The sequence below is a fragment of the Propithecus coquereli genome, unplaced genomic scaffold, assembly GCF_000956105.1.
Source record: "Propithecus coquereli isolate 6110/MARCELLA unplaced genomic scaffold, Pcoq_1.0 Scaffold208, whole genome shotgun sequence".
NCBI classification, from domain to species: domain Eukaryota; kingdom Metazoa; phylum Chordata; class Mammalia; order Primates; family Indriidae; genus Propithecus; species Propithecus coquereli.
The window spans coordinates 2,882,667-2,906,688 of NW_012145856.1; the positions used below are offsets into that span (position 1 = coordinate 2,882,667).

At 36.8% G+C, this 24,022-nt stretch overlaps 1 protein-coding gene across 1 annotated transcript in view; it reads right to left on the bottom strand.

Moving 5' to 3' along the window:
- The window catches only part of DNAH6 (dynein, axonemal, heavy chain 6), a 318,529-nt gene that overhangs the window by 262,153 nt on the left and 32,354 nt on the right, over positions 1-24,022 (bottom strand). Inside the window, exons 4-10 of the mRNA XM_012644194.1 lie at positions 16,898-17,165; positions 13,957-14,091; positions 13,746-13,866; positions 12,943-13,072; positions 11,247-11,415; positions 6,084-6,200; positions 1,733-1,933 (exon numbers count right to left, since the gene is read on the bottom strand). Of these exons, the coding sequence (XP_012499648.1) occupies positions 1,733-1,933; positions 6,084-6,200; positions 11,247-11,415; positions 12,943-13,072; positions 13,746-13,866; positions 13,957-14,091; positions 16,898-17,165 (1,141 nt within the window). The remainder of the gene's footprint in view (positions 1-1,732; positions 1,934-6,083; positions 6,201-11,246; positions 11,416-12,942; positions 13,073-13,745; positions 13,867-13,956; positions 14,092-16,897; positions 17,166-24,022) is intronic.

Consider the following 24,022-nt stretch of genomic DNA (forward strand, 5'->3'; position numbering starts at 1 on the left):
ACCAAATTTTAATAATCCACTCATGGATTGACGGGCACTTGGGTTGTTTCCACATTCTTGCAATAGTGAATTGTGCTGCCATAAACATTTGGGTGTGGCTCTGATTTTAGATTAACCTCAAGCCTGCTGCTAGCTCCCTGTTTCTCACTTTTGTCGTTTTTCAAAGGACTGGCCTCACTATCTGCAAAGGCTTGTGGGCAGGAGCCTAAAAAAGAAAGCTCATTGGTTTTTGTGTTTATTATTTTACCCAAAGGTAATTTGACATTTGGGTGCTATCTTCTAGTTACTTGCTAAGGGAATAAATTTTGTTTAGTTTTATTTCTTTTTCTTATAGGTCCTCATTATTTTTGGAAAATATGCGGGATCATTCAAATTTAGACATCTGCCCTTGACTCCTCCAAATTGGAAATAAAATTTTTAATTACAAATGTTATAGCCACCATTTTAAAGAAAAATAATTGACTAAGGAAAGAAGTTGATGAAGTAGAAACTATTTTTCTATTTGTTATTAGGCCACATATATGGTAGTTAGTGAATGAAATGAGGTTGTGTAAGTCCTTCCTTAGTACAAGTGTTAATGCAAAAGAACAAAAGATCTAGAATAAGATTTTGAAATTAGAACCTACATAGAGTTAAAATAATTCGTAAAGTTAAAATTTTGAAAGGAGAAAAAGAAACACGGTAGGAGCTTATAATTTTTGAATTGATAATTCAAAATAATACAGTTGAGAATAAGAACTCACTATAAGCAGGAATGGAAACAGTATTAGATGGAATACACTACATTTGTTTTTAAAATCATATTGTGATAGCTATAACAATATCTTCATAAAATGAACAAAATTAGACACTATGCTAATTTTAAGTTACATAGGGCTCTGCGTATATGGATATCGATGATTGACAAATAGGCAAATTTTGAGTTTGAAAATTATAGTAGCACTTGGGTGCCCAGGAGAAAAGGCAATTACAGTAAGTCGAAGGCCACTGTTAGTTCATTTTATGTTGCTATAAAAGAAATACCTGAGGCTGGGTAATTTATAAAGAGAAGAGGTTTATTTGGCTTGCACTTCTGCAAACTGTACAAGAAACATGGTGCCAGCATCTACTTCTGGGAAGGGCTTCAGGGAGCTTCCAATCAATGCAGAAGGCAAAGGGGGAGCAGGTGTGTCACATGGTGAGAGAAGGAGCAAGGGAAGGAGGAGGTGGTGCCACACTCATTTAAACGACCAGCTCTCATGTGAACAAACAAAGCAAGAACTCACTCATTATTGTAGGGAGAGCCCCAAGACATTCATGAGGAATCTGCCCCCATGCTCCAAACACCTCTCACTTGGCCCTGCCTCAAACATTGGAGATGGAATTTCAACATAAGATTTGGAGGGGACGAGTATCCAAACTATATTAGCCACACTTCTGTTTTCCATGTAGGAGACTAGGTTACCCAGAAATCTAGAAAAGAAACACGCCAAGGAGTAATGCTGTTCTTTCCCTTCTCACATCAATTTCCTCTATAAATGTGCTTTTGTTTTTAAATATTAAAACATCATTTCATGCTTCATAGGATAATTTCTAAAGGACAAAGGTTATTTTCAAATTTTGCCATTTAGAGATTAGGTGTATTCCAATTTTCGCAAGCAGAACATTTAAAGATAAGAAAGAAAGAGAATATGTTACTCAATTTCTTAAAAATTGAGAACATTATAAAATAGGTTAGTCAAAGTAAATATACCTTTATTTGATAGATAATTGTGTGAAAATTCTTATCATCATCAAATACTGCTGATAAGCTGGGCCCAGTTCCACATGTTTTTTCCTCAAGTTTGTTGTTAATGTAAGGACTGGTGAAAGCATCAAAATACGAATCAGGCACGAGATTAGGAACTGATAGCACGGTGTTTTGACAATGATTAATTGCACCTGAAATACCATCCTGTTAGAGAGAAAGACATAAACATAAATGTAAACACATATATGACTACATTTATGAGTACTTTTGAATTTTTTGAATGTTAAAATAAATAAAAACCCATTCAACCAGGCCAGGTGTTGTGCTGATTCTGAGTATATGACAAATCAGAAGACAAAGCCTTGCCTTTGGGACACATATTTTCAAGCTGAGAGAGAGCCAGATAAGTGAAAAATTGCAACACATTCTGATGAGTTCTATAGCTGAAGTGTGAACAAAACACTAATAGGTCATAAGGAAAGAAAGGCCAAAGTAAACCTATAGGAAAGTTTAAAGGGAGGGTTAATAGTTTATGTTCCTTGAGCAGTAATTTCTATTCTAGAAATCTAACCTAGGAGAAGAAATTACATATGCAAACTAAACAAAGATTTACATGCAAAGATTTACATGCAGCATTGCTCATAACTAATTAGAGCAACACTTCAGTGTTCAAAAATATTTGGAGCACATTTATATAAGTTATGGTGCATTCATGCAATGGAAAATCATGTATCCTTTCAAAATGGTATCTCTGAAAATTGTTTAATGACATGGAGAGAAGATTATGATATAATGTTAAGTTAAAAAAAGAGCGAGTAGGACATAAAATTGGAGTATGATATCACCCCAATTTAAGCATGTATCTGTATCTATATCTATCTACATATATAATCTCATGGTAAGCTAGGTATGTCAGTATATCAGTATGTACTAAAACAAGATTGGAGGGAAGTATATAAAAATGTTAACAGAGGTTATTTCTATTTCTGGCACATAGGATTATGAATGCTTTTAATGATCCTTTTTCTGTGTTTTTCACATCCTCTTCAATGCATATTAATTAGTTTATAGTTCATAACAAATGTAAAATCTAATTAGAGAAAATATGATAAAGAAAATGTACCTCTTGAACACATGGCCATGTAGAGTGGAATAATAGACATTGGAGACTCCAAAGGTGGGAGAGTGGGAGGAGGGTGAGGGATGAGAAATTACCTATTGGGTACAATGTGCACTATTTGGGATGTGAGTACACCAAAAACCCAAACCTCACTGCTATACAATATATCCATGTAACAAAACTGTACTTGTACCCACTAAATATATAGGAATAATAAAGAAAAGGTACCTCTTGAAATGAATGAGTCTTAAAAGATGAATAGGAGCTTGCCAAATGTACAAGACAGGAGTACAATCCTTGCCAAGTCATTGTGTATGGAGGGCCTGAGGAAGGGGTGGTAGGTTTGGGTGCTGTGAACTGTTCAGGCACTGAGCACAGTGCCAGTGTGGAGAAACAGGACAACACGCAGTTGGCCCCCTCATGGAAGGCCTTATGCATGATGCCAATATTGGCCCATAGACCGGTGCTCCCCAGACTGTGACTGGGGACTACCCAGAGGATACAGGGTCCCAATTTCCTGGGTAAGTCTGGGAAGAAACCCTGGGTTGAACAAAGTTAAAAAGGATACTTCTCAGGACCTGCTCACCAGGATTTTTCATAGCTGTTAATATGTAAATGTGTACTGCAATCCCTTCACTCTTAAAATGCTGATCAACATCTCACAGAGCTTACTCCGAAAAATGCTACTATAGATGATGGAGAAATTTTAAGCAGAAAAGTGACACGATCAGATTTGCATGTGAGAATAGTCTTGCTGTCAGCAACGTGGAGAATGCCTTAGAGGGAAGGGAGGCAGGCAAATGAGAATGGACTTTTACGGCAGCCCAGATAAGAATGCTGAGGTCTCTACGGAGAAGAGAGGTGGAGGGGGTGCAACCAAGGGTCAGCACACCAGGTCTGGTAACTTGGTCTTGAGGAGGTAGAGGAGGATCTAGGAGGACTCCCACATTGCTGGCTTGGGAATCTGGATAGTGCCTTTCATTGATGGAGAGATAGGGAGGGGAGAGCAAGTTATGGGAAAAGTTGGTAAGTTCAGGTCATTTTGGTGAATTGCAGTTAATTTTGTGACATTCAGGTGGAGATTTCCAGATGGCCATTAGTTGGAGTTTAGAATAAAAGTACTGGATCTCAATATATATCTATGTTGGCGTTCTAGAAGTGGTAGTCAGAACAATGGGCACAGAAAAGAGCACCCAAGAAGAGGACAGAGGTTGAGAAGCAGAGGGATGAAGCCCTTTAGGATAGCAACAGTCAAAGGTCAGACAAAAGAGAGGCTCTTAGAAAGAGGACTGAGAAGGAAAAAATGTTGGTATAGGAGTAGAACCAAGATAAATCAATGGAGGAAAGAGTCTACTTCAAGAGGTGAAAGCAGTAAACAGAATCAAAATAACAGGGAGCCCACCAATCATAATAGGAAAGATAAAAATTGAAAAGTATGTATCGAATCAAGTATTAGGAATCCATAGGTAATATAAGCAAGAACAATGAAAGATGTCATAACTTAAATATACAATTTTCCTTTAGACTAAGCTCTATATGTGTGTGTGAAACAACTGGATGGGAATGATGAAGACTAATGACCAAAACAATACGAGAAAAATAGAAAATTTAAGAATTATAGCCCTATTTAACATTTATCGGCTAATTTTGGGTTATATGAAGTAAAATCTTATATGGGTATGAACACACAAACATGCCGATTATGCCCAGAGCATGGCCATGTATTTTTCATGTACAGGAGTTAAAAATACCCATGTGGGGAGCAGGGTCCTACAATAAGAAATGGGAGGAGTATAGAATTTTTTGAGGCCCATCACTTGGGGGTAAAGAACAGCTAGCTGCTTGCAGGAGAGAGCCTTCTTGTTTCATCTGTAGCACATGAGTCTTGTGGCAGGCTGGGACATAAGAGCCCAGTGCCTCTCTGCGTGGGAGCCTTTCAGTGGGCTTTCAACCACAGGGACCTTAGCAGTCTGCCTGACATTGTAATTGTCTTAGAAGAGCCTATCTCATAAATTACAGAATCATAGACTGCTGCATGGAATAGGAAGCAACACTGGAACTCATTTTACAAATGCAGAAACTGAAATCCAGAGAGGTAAGTGGTTTTCCCAAGGTCAAATAGCTTATTAATTGTGAAGTCAAGACTAAAATCTAAAGATCCTCATTACTAGTGCTGTTGCACATAGTATACCAGCTAACAACAGAAAATACAGACTTCAACTGGCTTGCTATGCAAATGTGGTAGGCAGAATTCTAAGATAATCCCTAAGATTCCTGCCCTCTGGGTACAAACTCTGTACAATCCTCTCCTCTTGAGTGTGGCTGAGACCTGTGAAGGTGATGGGATGTCATTCCCATGATTAAGTTACATTATATGGCAAAGGTGGAGGGATTTTACAGATATAATTAAAGTCTCAAATCAATTGATTTTGAGTTGATTAAAAAGGTGATTATCTTGGATAGACATGACTGAAAGCCCTTTCTGAGAGAAATTCTCCATATGGCCTTGAAGAAGTAAATGGCTATATTGTAAACTGTCTATAAAGGGGACCACATGGTTTCTAGGACCTAAGGGTGGTCCCTGGCTGACATCCCTCAAGAAAATGGGAACCTCAGTCCTATAGCCGCATAGAGCTGAATTCTTCCAAAAACCCAAGGGAATTCAGAAGTGGATCCTTCTCTACTCAAGCTTCTGATAAGATCTCAGGCACAGCAGACCCATGAACAGCAGCCTGGAGAGGCCCTGAAACAGAGGATGAGCTGAGCAGTGGGCGACAAGGCCCCCGACCTACAGAGATTATGAGATAATAAATGGCTGTTGTTTTAAACTGCTAAATTTGTGGTAATTTGCTACACAACAATAGATAACTTAAACAATGACATTCTCTCAGATGTAGCATGCTTTTAAAAAGATTTCAAAAATGGTATTTATGACAGACGTTTCTTGAACTTTACTTAGAGAGATGTAAATAGTCAATTCCAAATTTTGTATAGCGTATATTTTCTTGCTTGTGTACCTTACAAGGTCCCTGATCTGTCTCAAGTTAAAGAGTATGTGCTAACCTATTGGATAGTTTGATGTAGATGTAATGCTGTGAGAGAACAATGCATTCTTTCTTACGATCAGTTTGGAGACATGCCATCTGCAATCCTGCCACCCAATTGACAGTAAAACAGCTGCTTAATTTTCCAAAAAGGTGCTTATATGTGGATTTTACATGAAAAAACACACACCAGGAAGTCTTCCAAAGAAGGCTCAAAGAGTAGTGACTGGACTGTCAAGATCAGTTCTGTGAGGAACATGGGGATGAGGGACTCATCTTCTTCTTGCTTTTCCACCACAGGGGCCCCCTGAAATGAGCACATTTGCAGTGTTATAAAGACACAAGTTCCAAGGTGTAAAATTAAAAACAACAAAAACAAAACAAGAGACATGTAAACTTAAGTTTATACAATTAGCTGAATTTATAAACTTGGAGTGCAGAAAGTCTTTCAAAAAAGTAATATCACAGAAAAAAAGACAAATATTGAAAGACTACACAGCTATGTAAAACTTCTCTTTTTATAAAAACACTATTGACAAAATGGAAAAGTAAATAATAAATTGGGAAACATATCAGTAATGTATAATATGTAGCACATAGAAAGTTGATAATAGTTGAATGAAAATATAGTTGATATACTTAATAGAAGTACTATAATATATTAATACTTAAATAGAAATATATTCAAATAGACACGTACTCAAATAGAAAAATGGGAAAAGGGCATAATCTGATAATTCTTAAAAGGAAAATACAAATGATCAATCAACCTTGTCCTTCTTCTCTTCCTTAAAATAGTTTATGAGTAACAGCATTGATTGTTTACTGTGTGCCAGGCACAGTGCTATTCACATCATTCCCACATCAACCATATGAAACAGGTACCATTATTACTCCTGTGAGAAAATGGGATCTGGAGAAGGTAAAATATTTCATCCACAACATATTGGCTAGAAAGCAGCAGGCCAGCATTCAAACCCAGGTCTTTCTGATTGCTGGACCTATGCTCTTATCCCTGCACTAGGGTAGCAATTAAAAAAATATAACGTTTAAAAGCAGTGATACATTGCTTTGCATTCAACAGACTGACAAAGATTAAAATGAAGATAATATCTAGTATGCATGTGGGTAAATGCTCATTCTCAAACATGGCTAAGAAGGTTATAAATTAGCAAAACTTTGTAGAAAGTTATGGATCAGCATGTATCAAAAGCCTTAAAAAGCATGCATATTTTTGATCCAACAATTCTACATCTAGGAATTTCTTCTAAGAGGAAAAATCCAAAATGTGTGAAAAATATATGGACAAGGAAGTCCTTCACAGCATTATTTGGAATAGTGAGTACGTGATTAATAAAAGAAATTATTTACAAGAATTATAATACATTTCTGACAACCAGCAAGATGGCGAATGAGAAAAACCCCCAGCGAGAGTGTCTCTGCAAGAAAGACAGATTTTAGATGAAAGTGAAAAAACAAACAGGCAGATAAACATAGATTGGATGAGGGTCAGATGAAAGGTTGCCTGAAACTACAGGAGACTCCATGCGAAGAAGTTGCAGAGCAGAACTGGAAGGAGAAAGGCATCGGCAGCGTCTAAACCCTCAGAGGCTTAGAGACCAGTGACGAGGGTAGGTGGAGCGGTTAAATTTCCCCTCTCTTGCATTTCGGACTGCTGGTGGGCTTCTGAGCTGCTGGAGAGACTTGCCAACACCAGCCCAGAGACAACTGCCACCGGTGAGCTGTGAGCCTCTTACAGCAGGGCAACAGGCTCTCCGCTCCCTAGGGGCACCTCCTGCCCCACAGACCCGAGCCCATTGGCAGGTGCCATATTGCTTCATTCTCCCCTTCCCCTCCCCTACCCGCGGCTGCTGAGAGAGACAATTTAGCCACCACTTGGAGGCATCCGCAGGGAATGGGACCTTTCCTTTTGGGGCCCTGTAGCAGATTGAGGGGTACTTGAACTGTGAGCTCCCTATCTGCTGGCCCACCCAGGTGTTGCTTCTCTGGTGACTCCAGCAGAGCAGGGTAAACTCTGAGGCACAGAGACATTGATCCAGCTTGGGCACCCCATGGGTGACTTGAGACCAGTGCTCTTCTCCCTGGCAGGGTCAGGGATTGATCTCCAGGGCCCAGGGCACAGGCCTGCAGGACATATCCCGTACACCCAGGACTTGATTGCATTGTCCGGGGGCACAGAAGGGATATTTGTGAACTAGTTTACTGAGGTGCGTGTGCCTTCAGGGGCAGATCAGAGTGGGTCCTAGCTGCAGCATGCTTGAGGGGCAACCATCCTCCCATGGGAGGGTTGCGCTCCCAGCTCAGGCTATGATCTTGGGCAGGGAACCTCCTGGCTCGCATCACAGTCAGGGGAGATCCACTGGCTTGAGGTCCTGCCTGCTGGCAGATGCCCAGGAAAAACCACGGAATAGGGGAGGGTGGAAAGGAGCAAGGTCTGCTCCAGACTGCCAGACTGTGGGTCTAAGAAAGCCCCACCTCCACATGGAGATTTTTGGTTGAGTGGGATCATTTCAGCCCCTCCCTGGCAACTTTGCCCAGAAGCAGAGAACAGACCTTTGACCCCTGCTAACAGCATTTGTGAAACTTGAGGGCAGGCTCACCCAACCCAGCTCTGCCCAGCCTCACTCCCCCACCTGCCCCCACTGAGGTGGAGAATAAGGACACACCTGGAAATGCCAGGGCCCCACCCACCAACTGAGGCACTAGAGTGCTTCTCCAGAGGAACCAGAGCTGGTTACAGGACCCAAAAACAACACCACAGCTTGCTAGTTCCAGCAAGTACCACCTACTGACAGGGAGGTCAATTTGCATGTCTTTTTATTACATTTACTGACTCATCATATGGAGTGTGGTCGAATCTCACCCACGAACGCCACCTACTGGCTCAGAGACTAAACTAGGTGTGTCATTGTGTCATCTAAATGAAAATCTACAGGTAAGAAGTAACAGCTGTTCCAGATGGGAAGGAATCAGCGAAAGAACTCTGGAATTATGAAGAATCAAACTGAGAGCACACCCCCAAAGGGGCACACCAGCTCTCTAGCAATGGATATCAACCAAATTCAGAACACTAAAATGACAGAAGAATTTCGAACATGGATTGTAAGAAAACTCAATGATATGCAAGAGAAAATGGATACCCAACACAAAGAAACAACAACAAAAAAATCCGGTACTTGGAAGAAAAATTCACTAAAGAAACTGAAATATTAAAGAAAAATATTCACATGCTACACTTCCGATAAAGAGCTGTTAACTAGAATCTATATAGAACTCAGGAAAATCAGCAAGAAAATATCAAACAACCCTAAAAAAAGGGGGCAAAGGACATGAACAAAAACTTTTCAAGAGAAGATAGACTAATGACCAACAAACAGATGAAAAAATGCCCAATATCTCTAATCATCAGGGAATGTACATCAAAACCACAAGGAGATATCACTTATCTCCAGTGAGAATGGCCCTTATCAAAAAGTTCCAAAACAATAAATGTTGGCGTGGATGTGGAGAGACAGGAACACTCCTACACTGCTTGTGGGACTGCAAACTAGTACAACCTCTGTGGAAAATAGTATGTAGATACCTCAAAGAGCTACCAGTAGAACTACCATTTGATCTAGCAGTCCCATTACTGGGCATCTACCCAAAGGAACAAAAGACATTCTATAAAAAAGACATCTGCACTAGAATGTTTATAGCAGCACAATTCACAATTGCAAACATGTGGGAAACAACCCAAGTGCCTATCAATACACAAGTGGATTAAGAAAATGGGTATATGAACACTATGGAGTTCTACTCAGTCACAAAAAACAATGGTGATCTAGCACCTCTTGTATTATCCTGGATAGAGCTAGAGCCCATTCTACTAAATGAAATATCACAAGAATGGAAAAACAAGCACCACACGTACTCACTATCAAATTGGTATTAACTGATCAACACTTATGTGTACATATAGTAGTAACATTCATCTAGTGTTAGGCAGATGGGAGGGGATAGGAGGGAGGGATGGATATATTCACACTTAATGGGTGCGGTGCGCACCATCTGGGGGATGGACACACTTGAAGCTCTGACTTGGGTGGGGCAAAGGCAATATATGTAACCTAAACGTTTGTTCCCCTGTAATACGCTGAAGTAAAAAAATAGCCATAAAAAGAATTATAATACATTTCTGTTTGAGAATATCACATGGCAAAATACATGTTGACTTGGGAAATTTTTCAGAATACCATATTGCTAAGTGGAAAAGCAAGATAAAATAGTAAGTAAAAGTATGATATCTTTTTTCCCTTGGAAATAGTTACATTTGGGCAGCAAAGGATGCTTTTCTTTGTATATTTCTGTGTTTTTAGAATTTTCTGCACTTAGCATATATTACTTTTATAATTAGAAAAATAAATGCTACTTTTAAAATTTGTAGTATTTATAAAAAGGAGGAATTGAAAATAAGGAAGGAGAGAAAGCAATGAAAAGGAGTATGGGACTATGTTTTAACTTTTGGAGAAAAGAGAAACTAAGGCAAAGATAATCAGGTCTTTTACTGCATAGTTAGGTTTCCTAGGTGGAAGACAGCTGAGATGAAAAGGTGGGAGGCTTGATCAAATCAGTAACATGTTTTGCTATGTTTTTAGGTAATTCTGGCAAGAATCTTTTGGTATCAAAGATGGAGCTAGGCCAAAGCTTACTGAAAAACTTGGATATGAGATAATATGAGTTCCCTCTTCACTATGCTAGATTGTACAACTTTGTACTACTTCATCTCAAACATCCCAAATTACTCTGTGTTGTTAAGATCAACATCCTCCTGAGAGGTCATCCACTCAGAGCACAAAGATTTGCTTCCATGATTTACTTCTTCTCGCCTCTAAATTATTGCTTATCTCTTTCATTTATACCACTTTTCCTGCTTCTCCCTGCTAGTTTATGCCCATGATGACCCCCCACATTATAAGTTTCTTGGGGGCAAGGATCCTGTCTACACTTTTCATCACTATATACCCCATATCCAGTGTGGGGATTGGCACCTAATTGGTACTTAAGAAATATGTCAATGAACACATGAATAACCTTTAGCAAATTCCTATGAGACAGACAGCAACATTTTCTCAGTACAGTGGATTCTTACTCTATTATTAGATACTCATTGATATGCTGATTTTCTTTCCACCATTTTATATGCATATGGTAGGCTCCCATTATATTGTGAAATCCTCTAAGCATCTCTCTATTTTTCCAATGCACAGAAAATAACATAATTCATAGAACATAGTATGTACTCCTCAATAAATACTGACCAATGAATATTCTTAATTTTGTCTGAATATACCTTTTTATCAGTGACTTCAGGCTTCTCTTCAGTAATCCATTTCTGAATGACATCTGCTGAAGGTGTTCGTTTTAGCTTGTCAGTGAGATAATTCAAAAGAGAGTTAACAGAATTTACTGTTAAGACGTGCATTGTGTTCTCAATTAGATAGTCATTTAGACGGATAAAGCTTGAAAGAAAAAAATAAATGCAACTTCAGTATTATATATTCACTACATATTTTTGACAGTGCCTCTAAAGCAAGTGTTTAAATTTTAAAGTATCATAATTTCTTCTTAAATTTCCATTTAATTATATTATAATAGCATAGATTTATTGTCAAGAAGAGTTGTTCTTTTAAAACACAAATATATTCAAATATATAGCATCAATTTAGCTAGGTTTTCTAGTTCTTTGGTAGGATATTTAATGAGTAATATAATTAAGGAAAATGCACCTGGTTCATCTAGCCAAAAGAGCCACCAGATTTTTTAAAAACATGCTTTAAAGAAGAAATTAATGCATAAAACATCTGTAACTTGCATTCTAATGATAAAAGTATGAAATCTTTGCTATTGAATAAATGTTGTTTCACAGCAGTTGCTAACCCAAAGGTGCAAATTTTGCTTTTCCTTACTTGTGTGCTTAGAAATGCAGACGAGTCAGCAAGACATTTAAAATAACTTTTTATTTTGCTTAAGTAGAGCTCCAGGGCTTCTAGTACTTCTAGGCCCATGATGGTGGTGGTCTCACAGACTGCTTCACTGACTTCTGTTGCTACATGGACATTTTCATATATAAACTGGTACACAGTTAAGGTTTATTAAAAAGACACTTGCAAAAGTTGGATTAAGTTAGTGAGCATAAAATAACAACCGTCAGTACTTTATAGTTCCACAGACAACTTTTCAGATAATGTTTGATGATTTTGTTTGCAAGAGTTGTTTGTAATCATGAGGTTTTAGAATGACAGGAAATCTAAACACTGGAACTGTCAAGGTCAAGATCTAGTTGGGTAAAGCAGATGGCAGAATTAATGCTAATGAGGGTGAGTCCCCTGGCAAAGTTCTAGGAAGACAACTTCCATCTCTGGCTCCCAGTTGCAAGACCTGCCTTAGGGATAGGGTGGAACTTGGTGTGGTTATACAGTTGCCTGTAGTTCTTTAGTGACCAAAAAGATGGACACTCCAGGCCCACTTGAGGAGGTCTACAAATCTCTGTGTGTCTGACTTCTCCTTACCACAGCCTGCTCTACTGAAGGTCTCCATGGTCCAGGCTGGGCCAGAGGGAAACAAAGCTGGAGAGATCAAGTAGGATCTTGGCCTTGGACTCACACTCTAGCCTCTACCGGCTTGCCAGTCCCAGCAACTGCTTTGCTAGGGGGCAGCTGGGTAGGGGGGCTGCTTCTGGAGCATGCATGCAGGTCACCATATCCCCAAATTCCTCATCATTATTCATGAACCCTGTGGTGAAGAGTTTAGTTTTTTCTTTTTGAAATGAGACATCATCTATTTCCTAGAAAGTATTCTATTTTTTTGTTTTAAATTTTTATTGTGCATATTTAAGACATACAACATGATGTTTTGATGTACATAGTGAAATTATTATTCCAGTTATGCAAATTTACATGTCCATCACCTTCCAGGGTTTAATTTTTAATGAAACTTGAGAAGGATGGATGCTCTAATTTTTCTTAAAAGAAAGAATAATCAATTACCATGTCAGCCTCATGCAATGATGCCTTTTGCTGGCCTGTTCTGTGTATGTCATTCTGTCAGAGTCTCCATGAGTGGGCAACTCAAATGGCACTTCAGTGAAACCTGCACTATCCAGCATTTTAAAATAATCTAAGAACAACAGAAAGTACAACAAGCATTCTTGTGTAAAAATTCCATTTCTTTCAATATAATTAAAAGAAAAGACAAATAAAATTAAAAAACAACAAAATTTTTTGGATCATGAAGCATTTTACACCCCAGAAAACAGCCCAGCTATCCAAGAGTTTCACATCAAAGGATTTCAACTCGACAGAGTGCAGACAGTTTAATGTTCTCGTTAATGGGATTTGATCTGTATACTATGTTACCTCTTTCCCAGGGACATATTTCCCCTCCTTTCTACCAGCATCTTAGTCATCTTTTATAGTACATGACAGCTGGGGCCAATCCTGAGATCCATCCAGTCCCTTAATTTTAACAAACCTATTGTCTGTCCTAGTAGGTTGGATACACCTTTAAGTAGAGAGGCCGTGAGTCTACTATAAAACGCTTTTGAATTGAGATTCTGTATCCAATTTAGATTCTGTATCCTACACAAGTAGGAGTAATATGAGAAAAATGCAATATTTACTTTCCCCTCTCCCCTCCCACAAAATACATTACATTTATAACATATTAAGCAAAAGCTTGAAATAATTGAAAAATAGGATCATTATTTAAACTTGACAAAAGTAAAATAAAAAAGAGCTGATATTTTAGAAAGCCACTACTCTGATATATTGAGTTTCTTTCTTCTGCATACCCTCAAAATGTCCAACTGCACAGTCATCAGGAATAAATCCTGCAGCACACAAAGCAAGTCGACAAGCCTTCCTGACCACCTCTTTTGCCTCATTTCGAAATTCTTCTAGGCGCTCTATCACCTAGACATCGATGAATATGTATAATTAGTGGTACTGAAGTAGCAATAGTAGGAAAAAAAAATCTTGATTCCTATAGACAAAATTTCTTACCTCTGCTAGCCGTATGACTTGCACAGCCTTAAATTCGTACAGGGTGTAGGTGTGACATTTTTCAATATAACATAGTCCCATGAAACTCAATTGATAACACATTTCATTTATTTTAAGAAGAGCTGGTCGCAAATACTGAATGAAAATAAGAATTTATCATTACTTAGTGAAAAAATCCTGCATTTTTAAAGTATAAAAATATTTGAAAAGCAAGAATTGTTATTAAGGATAGTAAATGGTTCTATATGTTAACTTTAGCCACAACTACAAAATGCATACATTAAACAGGAGCACTTATGAAACTTTTTCTAAAAGTATTCTTTGAATTATCAGATTTAATTTTCCCAAATTCCTTTCTTTTCATTTTGAAAACACATATATGTCTATTTAAGGAATGAAATTGAGGGCAAGTAACAGAAAACTAGGCAATATCTTAAATTTCATTAGGTTTGGCTAATGGCTGCAAAAATATTTGTGTTACCTTAAGGACTTTAAAATGTCCAGGCATAATGATAATGCAAGAGCCATCTGTTTATCTAAAAGGCTCTGACACAGAACAAACACAAATTTAATTTTAAAATTTTAAGGGGTAACAAGTTGCTTTCGAAAACTGTCATTTTCTCAAAAGGTTAAATGTAGACTTATTAAGGACTCAGCAATTCCACTCCTAGGTATATTTGCCCAAAAGAAATGAAAACATATGTCCAGACAAAAACTTGTACATGACTGTTTATAGCATTATTTATAATAGCTAAAAGTGCGAGCAACCCAAATATCCATCAATAGATGAATCAATAAATAAAATAGGTATATCCATACAACAGAATATAATTTGCCAATTAAAGAAATGCTATGCTACAACATAGACAAACCTCAAAAACACTGTGTTAAGTGAAAAAAGCCAGTCACAAGGGACCACATAGAGTTGGCCCTCTGTATCTGTGGGTTCCAGGTCTGTGAACTCAACCAACGGCAAATATAAAATGTAGTTAGGTATACAGTATTTGTGTCTGTACCTAACATATACAGACTTTTTCTTGTCATTATTTCCTAAACAATATAGTATAACAACTATTTACATAGTGTTTATATTGTGTTATGTATTATAAATAATTTAGGATGATTTAAAGTTATATGGGAGGATGTATGTAGGTTATATCCAAATATTGCGACATTTTATATAAGAGCATCTGTGGATTTTGGTATCCATTGGGAGTTCTTGGAACCAATCCCATATGGATACTGAAGAATAACTATATTGTATGACTACATTTATATAAAATGTAAAGAATAGGCAAATTTTTGGAGACAGAAAGATTAGTGGTTTCCTATACTTGGGGGGAGGGACAGGGGAGTTGGGGAAAAATAGAGAGTGATCACTAATGGGTAATGGGATTTGTTTTTGGACTGATAGATATGTTCTAAAATTGACTGTGGTGGCAGTTCTGTGAATATAGTAAAAATAACTGAATTGTATATTTTAGATGCGTGAATTGCATGGTATGTAAATATATATCAAAATTGCTATAGAAAATGTAGGCACAGGTGCCAAAAAAGTTGGTTGTTTAAAAAAATCATAAAAAAAAATTTTCAAGGACAACTCCATGTTTCTTCCTTCAACCTAATGTAGGGTAATTAGGCACATTAGGTAACTATTTGTAAATTTAATACTAATGGTAAGTGTGTGGGTAATTATAGCATCTAATAGATATTTAAACCACTGCAATGGGTCTGTTATTTAGATCAATGATAGCTTAAATGGATGAGAACTTTCTAGTTTGCTAGGACTAAATTCAAGAGAAGATACTACAAAAGCCAAAAAAAACTATTGATAAGAAAGGTAGAGAGCAAGAATGATAGTTCCCAGCATGTAATATAAGAGAATATGCTTTGAGGATTGATAGAGGTAGTTTTAAAGACAAACCCAAGAAAAACTATTTTAAATAGTTAGTAACAAATTTATGATATGCCTACTGTTCAAGACATGGTAAAAGATGAAAGGTGGTAAAATAGCTTCACATGACTGATGGATCCTTAATGAAATTTGAGTGATGTCAAGAAGGACTGGAATATTTTCACAACTCAGAATGCTCAATGGAATGGATGATTTGAGATAGTATATCTTATATATTTGTTTTGCATTAATATTTGTGTTAGCCAGAGTCCTTGAACATTCCCTTGTTGTGTGACTGACATGTTGATAATAGTCTTTTGGATTAACATATGTAAAGTGAAGGAAATGATCAGAAAAAAGCAAACTTGAGGCTTCACCTGAGAGGGTGATACCTCACTGTCATAGAAATAGACAGCTGAAGACCCAGTACTCTGAGAATGACAATAACGATGATTCCAGTTCATTCCTAGGGGCCAAGTAGATAACTTCCAATGCAAGTTGAAATTTAATGGATAGGGCTTTTAAATATGGACACACAACATTTAACAGTTCTTTTTTCACAATCACCATCATCATCCCAGGTAAATATTAAAAATTTCCCTACAATCTGAATCCATTGTAGAGGAACACATATACTTGGAGGCACTGAATACAAGCCCCAAATTATTCTGAACAATAAAGTTAAGAGTGTCTCAAAGATGAGAGGAGGTGCCTTTGCTCAGATGCCAGCTGCCTTTGCTCAAAAGGACATACAACTTTCCAGATCAACAACAAAAGGGTCACAGATCCAAAACTCTGAGGCTGTTTATAATCAAAGGGAACCTATGCAACTCTTTTATTACATTTTTGCATTTTGCAACCCTAGACAAAATGTAGAAATACCCCTAGACTGTCAGACTCCTAAACGAAACACAGGATGAAAATTGTGAACTTTTTAAAAAAGGTGAAATATTTTTTTTAGCAACAGTCTATACCAATGCCTGTAATACATTCACACTTTCTTTTTCTATAAGTAGTTATTTTAAAATATGATTAATAAATACATACAGGATTAACAATGAACAAATTTTTTTGTAGAGATTTTCGACATGCAGTGATTTTCTTGGAGCGAACATTCTTCTTCCATACGTTAAAAGCCTTCCATTTCCGGAAAAGTGAAAATATGGGAATCTTACTGAGTTCTCTGTGATATAGATATTCCTGTTCCCATCGATCAATTTCAATAAATTCAATGTCATCATTACAAATGTGTGTTACCGCCTTTTTGCTAATAGTGTAGTAGTCATTTTTATTGATGTTCTCATAACTTACAACTCTATAAACAAAAATTGGGAATAGTGAATACAGTATTCAATATCAAATCGAGCAATTGCACTACTTTTTTGTTTTAAAAAAATAAAACATTTTTGGAAAACAAATATCATTTAAAATTAAAAAATCTAACAAACTACTGTCAGATTAAATAAATTAGTCAAGAAAATAAGAGTTAAATAAGTTTTGAGCTTATTATAAAGATTTCACAACCATTGCACTATGCTTGATAATTTCACTCACATGATTTTTACAATAAAACAAATTGATTATAGATTTTTAAAACTTAATAGTCCTTTATGAAAGCTGGAACTAAGTTTTTATTATTAGCTCTTTAGAAACTATTCAGTATTAATATTATAAAAGAATTTTACACTATCCAGTATTGAAGGAATTTTGAGAAAGATCTAAGTAAAAAAAAGAAAAAACAAGAATAAGATAAAATTATAATCAAGACTGAGATTAAGTTAAAATTTATGTTTGATGTATCTCATACAAAATAATTTATTGTTGAGAAAGTGGTTCATGACATTTTTCTTTCAACTGTTATCAAGGGCATTCTTCAACTGTATGAGTAACAGGAAATTGATCAAGTAAAGAACATAAGCAAGAATGGGGCAAAAGCAGGAGTAGGGGTAGAAGAAAGAGACAAAGCAATGAGAATAGAAAGGGCTGACGTAAATAGAAGTAAAAACAAAGACCATATGATCCTCTCAATAGATGCGGAAAAAGCATTTGACAAAATTCAGCACCCTTTTATGATAAGAACGCTTAACAAAATAGGAATAGCCATATACGACAAACCCACAGCCAACATCATACTGAACAGGAAAAATTGAAAGCATTCCCACTTAGAACTAGAACCAGACAAAGTTGCCCACTATTACCATTTCTATTAAGCATAGTGCTGGAAGTCCTAGCCAGAACAATCAAACAATAGAAGGAAATTAAGGACATCCAAATAGGGGCAGAATAGGTCAAACTTTTGCTTTTTGCTGATGATATGATCTTATATCTAGAAAACCCCAAAGATTCTGCCAAGAGACTACTGAAATTAATAAATAAATTCAGCAAAGTCTCAGGTTACAAAATCAATGTACACAATTCAGTAGCATTCCTATATGCCAACAACAGTCAAACTGAAAACCAAATAAAGTCTCAATACCTTTCATACTAGCAACAAAGAAAATAAAATACCTAGAAATATATTTAACTAAGGAGGTGAAAGACCTCTATAGGGAGAACTATGAAACACTGAGGAAGGAAATAGCAGAGGACATAAACATATGGAAAACTATACCATGTTAATGGATTGGCAGAATCAACATTGTTAAAATGTCTATACTACCTAAAGCGATCTACAGTTTCAATGCAATCCCTATTAAAATACCAACATCATTTTCGCAGGTCTAGAAGAAACAATTCTACACTTTGTATGGAACCAGAAAAGACCATGTATAGCAAAAGCAACCTTAAGCAAAAAGAACAAATTGGAAGGCATCGATTTACTACACTTCAAGCTATACTACAAGGCTATAGTAACCAAAACAACATGGTACTTGTGCAAAAATAGAGACATAGACCAATGGAATAGAACAGAGAACCTAGTTATAAAACCATCCTCATATAGTCATCTGATCTTTGACAAAGCAGACAAAAATATACACTGGGGAAAAAAATTCCTACCCAATAAATGATGCTGGAAAAATTGGATAGCCACATGTAGAAGATTGAAACAGGATCCAGATCTCTCACCACTCACAAAAATTAATTCAAGATCGATAACAGACTTAAACCTAAGGCATGAAACCATAAGAATTCTAGAAGAAAATGTTGGCAAAACCCTTCTAGATATTGGTCTAGGCAAAGAATTTATGAAGAAGATCCCAAAGGCAATCGCAGCAACAACAAAAATGAATAAATGAGACCTGATTAAATTAAAAAGCTTCTGCATAGACAAAGAAAAATCATTAGAGAGAGTAAACAATCTACAGAATGGGACAAAACATTTGCATGCTATACATACAATAAAGGGCTAATAACCAGAATCTACAAAGATCTCAAGCAAATTAGCAAGAAAAAAATAAAACAACCTCATTATAAAGTTGGCAGAAGACATGAGCAGAAGCTTTTAAAAAGAAGATAGACTAAAGGCCAATAAACTTATGAAAAAATGCTAAGTTACTAATCATCAGGAAATGCAAATCAAAACCACAATGAGATATCACCTAACCCCAGTGAGAATGGCTTTTATCAAAAAGTCCCAAAACAAAATAATAGATGCTGGCATATATGGGGAGAGAAAGGAACACTTATACACTGTTGGTGTGACTAAAAACTAGTACAACCTCTATGGAAATCAGAATGGAAATTCCTCAAAGAACTAAAAGTAGATCTACCATTTGATCCAGGAATCCCACTACTCAGTATTTACTCAAAGGAAATAAAGTCACTTTATCAAAAAGACACTAGTAGTCAAATGTTTATTGCAGCACAATTCATAATTGCAAAGATGAGGAATCAACCCAAATGCCCATCAATTCATGAGTGGATTAATAAAATATGGTATATTTATACCATGTGGTCCACTCAGTCATAAGAAAAAATGAACTAATACATTTTGTAACAATCTGGTCAGAACTGGAGACCATTCTCCTAAGTGAAGTATCACAAGAATGGGAAAACAAACACCACATGTACTCACCGTTAAATTGGAACTAACCGATCAGCACTCATGTGCACAGATGGAAGTAAAATTCAGTGGAAATCAAGCAGAGGAAGGGGGGAGGAGGGAGTGGGTAAAATCATACTTAATGGGCACAATGTACATTATCTGGGTGATGGGCACACTTATATCTTTGACTCAAGTAGTACAAAAGCAATCCATGTAACCCAAACATTTGTACCCCTGTAATATTCTGAAATAAAAAAAAAGAAATATTGGATGACACTTAAATATTCAATAATAAAACACATGTGAAACATGATATTGCACCTTATTAAAATATATTTAGGAATTTAGCAAAACAACATTTATGAAGATTCTATGAGAGCTTAGAATAGTAAGAGAAAGATGAAGTGCAAAAACAGAGCCCCAAAGTGTTTCTATGTTAAACCTATGCAAAAAATTACATGTATTAGGCAAAGATTAGACAAGAACATTCCAGTAAAAATCAGCTGTTCCCCATGTCTCTCAGTCCTTGCTCTGCATTATGAACCTGGAGTCTATAGCCCTTTAAAATAGCCTTCAGGCCATCTGTCAAATCCCTGAAATTGTTGTACGAAAACAAATTCATGTATATACATATGATCAGTTTTTAAGGGATTGGAAGAACATTCTCATTTTCTTTGGGTCTGTTATGCAAAAACCTAAAAACCACTGGCATAAATGATTTTTAGCTTTTAATATCTATTTTGTTTTAATAAAACTGAGTAACAGAAATATTTTTTTAAATTATGGCATACAGAACCAGAATAAATGCAAACCCAAACCGAGCAATGTTCATGTGAGCCCACAAGGAAAGCTGGGGGCTGATGGTGCTGTGGAGAGTGGAAGAGGGGCTGATAATCAACTCTAAGGATGTTCTTCTACTTCAGTGCTGCAAAGGAAAACTGTCAACCCCCTTAGCTTTTACCTGATCCCACTATCTGACTTTTTGTCTGTGTTCTAATTAACTTATACCAGAAAGATCTGGAAAAATGTCAGGAATTGCATGGTGCTGGTGAAGTATGTGGAAAACATTTTAAATGTTTTCTCTTTTTCCATTGTTAACAGCTGAAGATTTAATGAGGATATTTTGGGAGTGATTCTCTCTAAAATGTGAAACTTCAACTTGCCACTGAAATTTCAATCAACTTCAGATGTTTCATTTACATCAGACATCAAACCAACCTAAAAACAAGAACAAACAGCTGACTGGGGCCTTGGTGCATGTCTGGAAAACTTGCTCTGTGTGGTCTATCTGCTACTGATGGCCCTTCTAGAAGGTGGAAGGTGTGATCCATGATTTTGAATTTTTACTTGTTGGTGCTCAGTGTCACTTACAAATTCTTTTTATTATATTTTTCTTCCTATTCAAGATCTTCATTCTGAAGCCCATACGCCTTTTCCTTCTCTACACATCTCTACTCTTCATAGAGCAAATGAACACACAAGAGTCTTTTTCAAACATTGGATTGCCAGCATGGAAATCATGTGGGGTGCTTATTAAGAATCTAGATTTCTGGGCCCAATGTAGAATCAGAATCTTTATGCATTCCGAGACTGTAGGCTAATGAGATGCCTGGGTGATTCTGATACACGGTCATGTTTGTGAACCACGGAACATTATTTGAAAACAAACAAAAACAAAAATAGGGCTGAGATAAGGTGAGCTCTCTCTCATACCTTCACTGGGAAATCAACATACCATGATTTTCCCCTGAGTGTATCTCTCATGCTTTCCTCCATATGGAGATGGAGAAGTTTCACCTCACTTTTCTCAAACTCTCATTTTGGTTACTTTTCCTCTGCATCTAAAAATGTCCAGAACTTCTTGTTTGCTTAAAGAAAGGTTTTTCTTAACTCTGCTGCCCATTTAACTTAAAATCTCATGTCTTATTCCTTCTTTTAACTTCCTTTATAATGATGTGTATCAATAGCCACATCTATTTCATCCATTCCTTCTAAGAGTGCCTGAAAACTGGTTTGTTTCTCACTACTCTAATGAAATTATTCTCTCAAAGATCCACAGGGAACTCTTCCCAGCCCAATCCAGTTGGTAGTAGGAGGAGCAGCAGGGCCAAGAAAAGCTTTGCAAAAATTAAGAGGGGATCTGCACAGTTCTCTGTAATCCTATTTTCCTTAAACCTTCCAGTTCATTTCCGAGGGGTCACTCCCCAAATCTACTCCTTGGACTTCTGTGCTTCGCTCTCCATGTTGAACCACCATTCCTATAATGAAGCCTGCCCATTAAGCATGTCTTGGCACTCAGGATTCAAATTAGCTGCCTCTTGGATAATTATTTTGGTTGTTTGTTCCACTAAAGCCTTTTTTCGAGACAATCAGAAAAATTAGGCTTCCTGTAAGAACTAAAGATAAAACTTTTTTTTAAAATTCAAGTGCCGTGCTATGAAATTCCCACTTTGTTGATAAAGATGACTTTATGATCCAGTTAACTTAACAGAGATCCTTGGATAGTTAATTAATCAGACTGAGATGAAAATCTTGAATAAAAATACATTTAACTATGCTGTCTGTCTCATAACTGGAAAAAAATCTGTAGTGCTTTCTTGCTATTCAATGTAGAATCAAAGGGTCCCTTGTCAAATCATTTTACTGTAGAACCTGTCTCTCTATCTGAAATGAAATGTAGACTCCAAAGCTTCCAGTAATTTCTAAAAGTATGTTTGTCTTATTTAACAGAATCACATGGAGTGAGAGAATTGCAGCGCCTTTGTGGTAGATCATAGATTTTCCTGTTACTATTCTTTTCAGATATAACTCAAAGTGAACATACTTAGGGATTTAGAACCCCTACTGAGGTTCTAAAAAATAGATTTTTCCTCCTGAAATTAAATCTTTGATTTTCCAAAACAATAAAGCGTCAATGTGATCTGTTATTTCAAATAGCAGCTCTGTATTTGAACCCTGCAATAATTGAAAATGCTTCTGCTCATCTTTAAACCAGTCCACCACACTAATATTGCAGAAACATGGTTTGCCTCATGTGACCTTTTTTGCTCAAGAACTTTGAATAGCCTCCTATTGCTCATGTCATTAAATTGTAATTATTCTGCCAGGTATTTGTGGTACTCTCCTCCTGTATGACATTATTTTCCTTCTCTGTCCACACAAATCACTCTTTTTAGTTAGGCTGGTTTCTTCATCATGTCCATCTTAGGCCATGCCTGAATGCATGCATAAGTCTTTGTTCACCCTGTTCCCTCCTCCCACTTCTTTCAAGTTTCTGATTTCTACAAGAGATTGAGTTATTTCTTACCTGCTTTAAGGTAGTAAGATGAATTAGATGAGCTCTTGTGGCCCTATGCAACTCCAACTTGTCTATTTATTTTCATTGTTATACAGGTTTAATTGTTATAATTTGAACATACCTTCACTGAATAAAGGTAAGCAAGCATCAGCAGAAATAGGCCATTTCCTGAGTTCTGCATTTATATGCTTCAATCTGTTTGATGATGGCCAATAACATGATGCAATGAGTCTAGATCTAACCTAAACTGGGGAAGAGAAATGCTTACTTTATTTACTTCTTGCTTGATTAATCAAAGATGGTATAATATCTGATAAGGAACTAAGTCCTTTTAACTTAGAATATTAAACAAAAGCATAATTAAGAGGAAACTTCCAAGTTTCATCAATAAGAGAGTGCTCTAGGGTCAATGGTTCTCAATGTATGGTCCTTGGAAGAGTAGCATCAGTGTCCCATGGGAATTGCAAATTCTTAGGCCCCACCCCAGATCTATTAAGTCAGAAACTCTGGGGGCTTAATAATCCGTGTTTTAACAAGGCTTTTAGGGCTTACTTGAGAACTGCTGCTCTAGGTCCATGGTGTGCAACTCTGGTTGAATCTTGGAATCATCTAGTGAGTTTTAAAGAAATGCTGTTGCCCAAGCACTACCATACACCAATTAAATAAATCACTGGGAGTGGAGCCTGGGTGATTCTAATTAGCAGCCAAGGGTAAAAACTACTGCTCTAGGTTCTTCAAATTTTTGTGTGAAATGAAACCATCATCCATTAAAGTGTCATTGGTCCAGAGCAGTGCCAGGGTGTGTGTGTGCGTCTGTGTGTTCACACATGCATGTGCACACATGTGTGTTTGAAGGGAGGACAGGGAGACAATCTGTAGTCTAGACTAA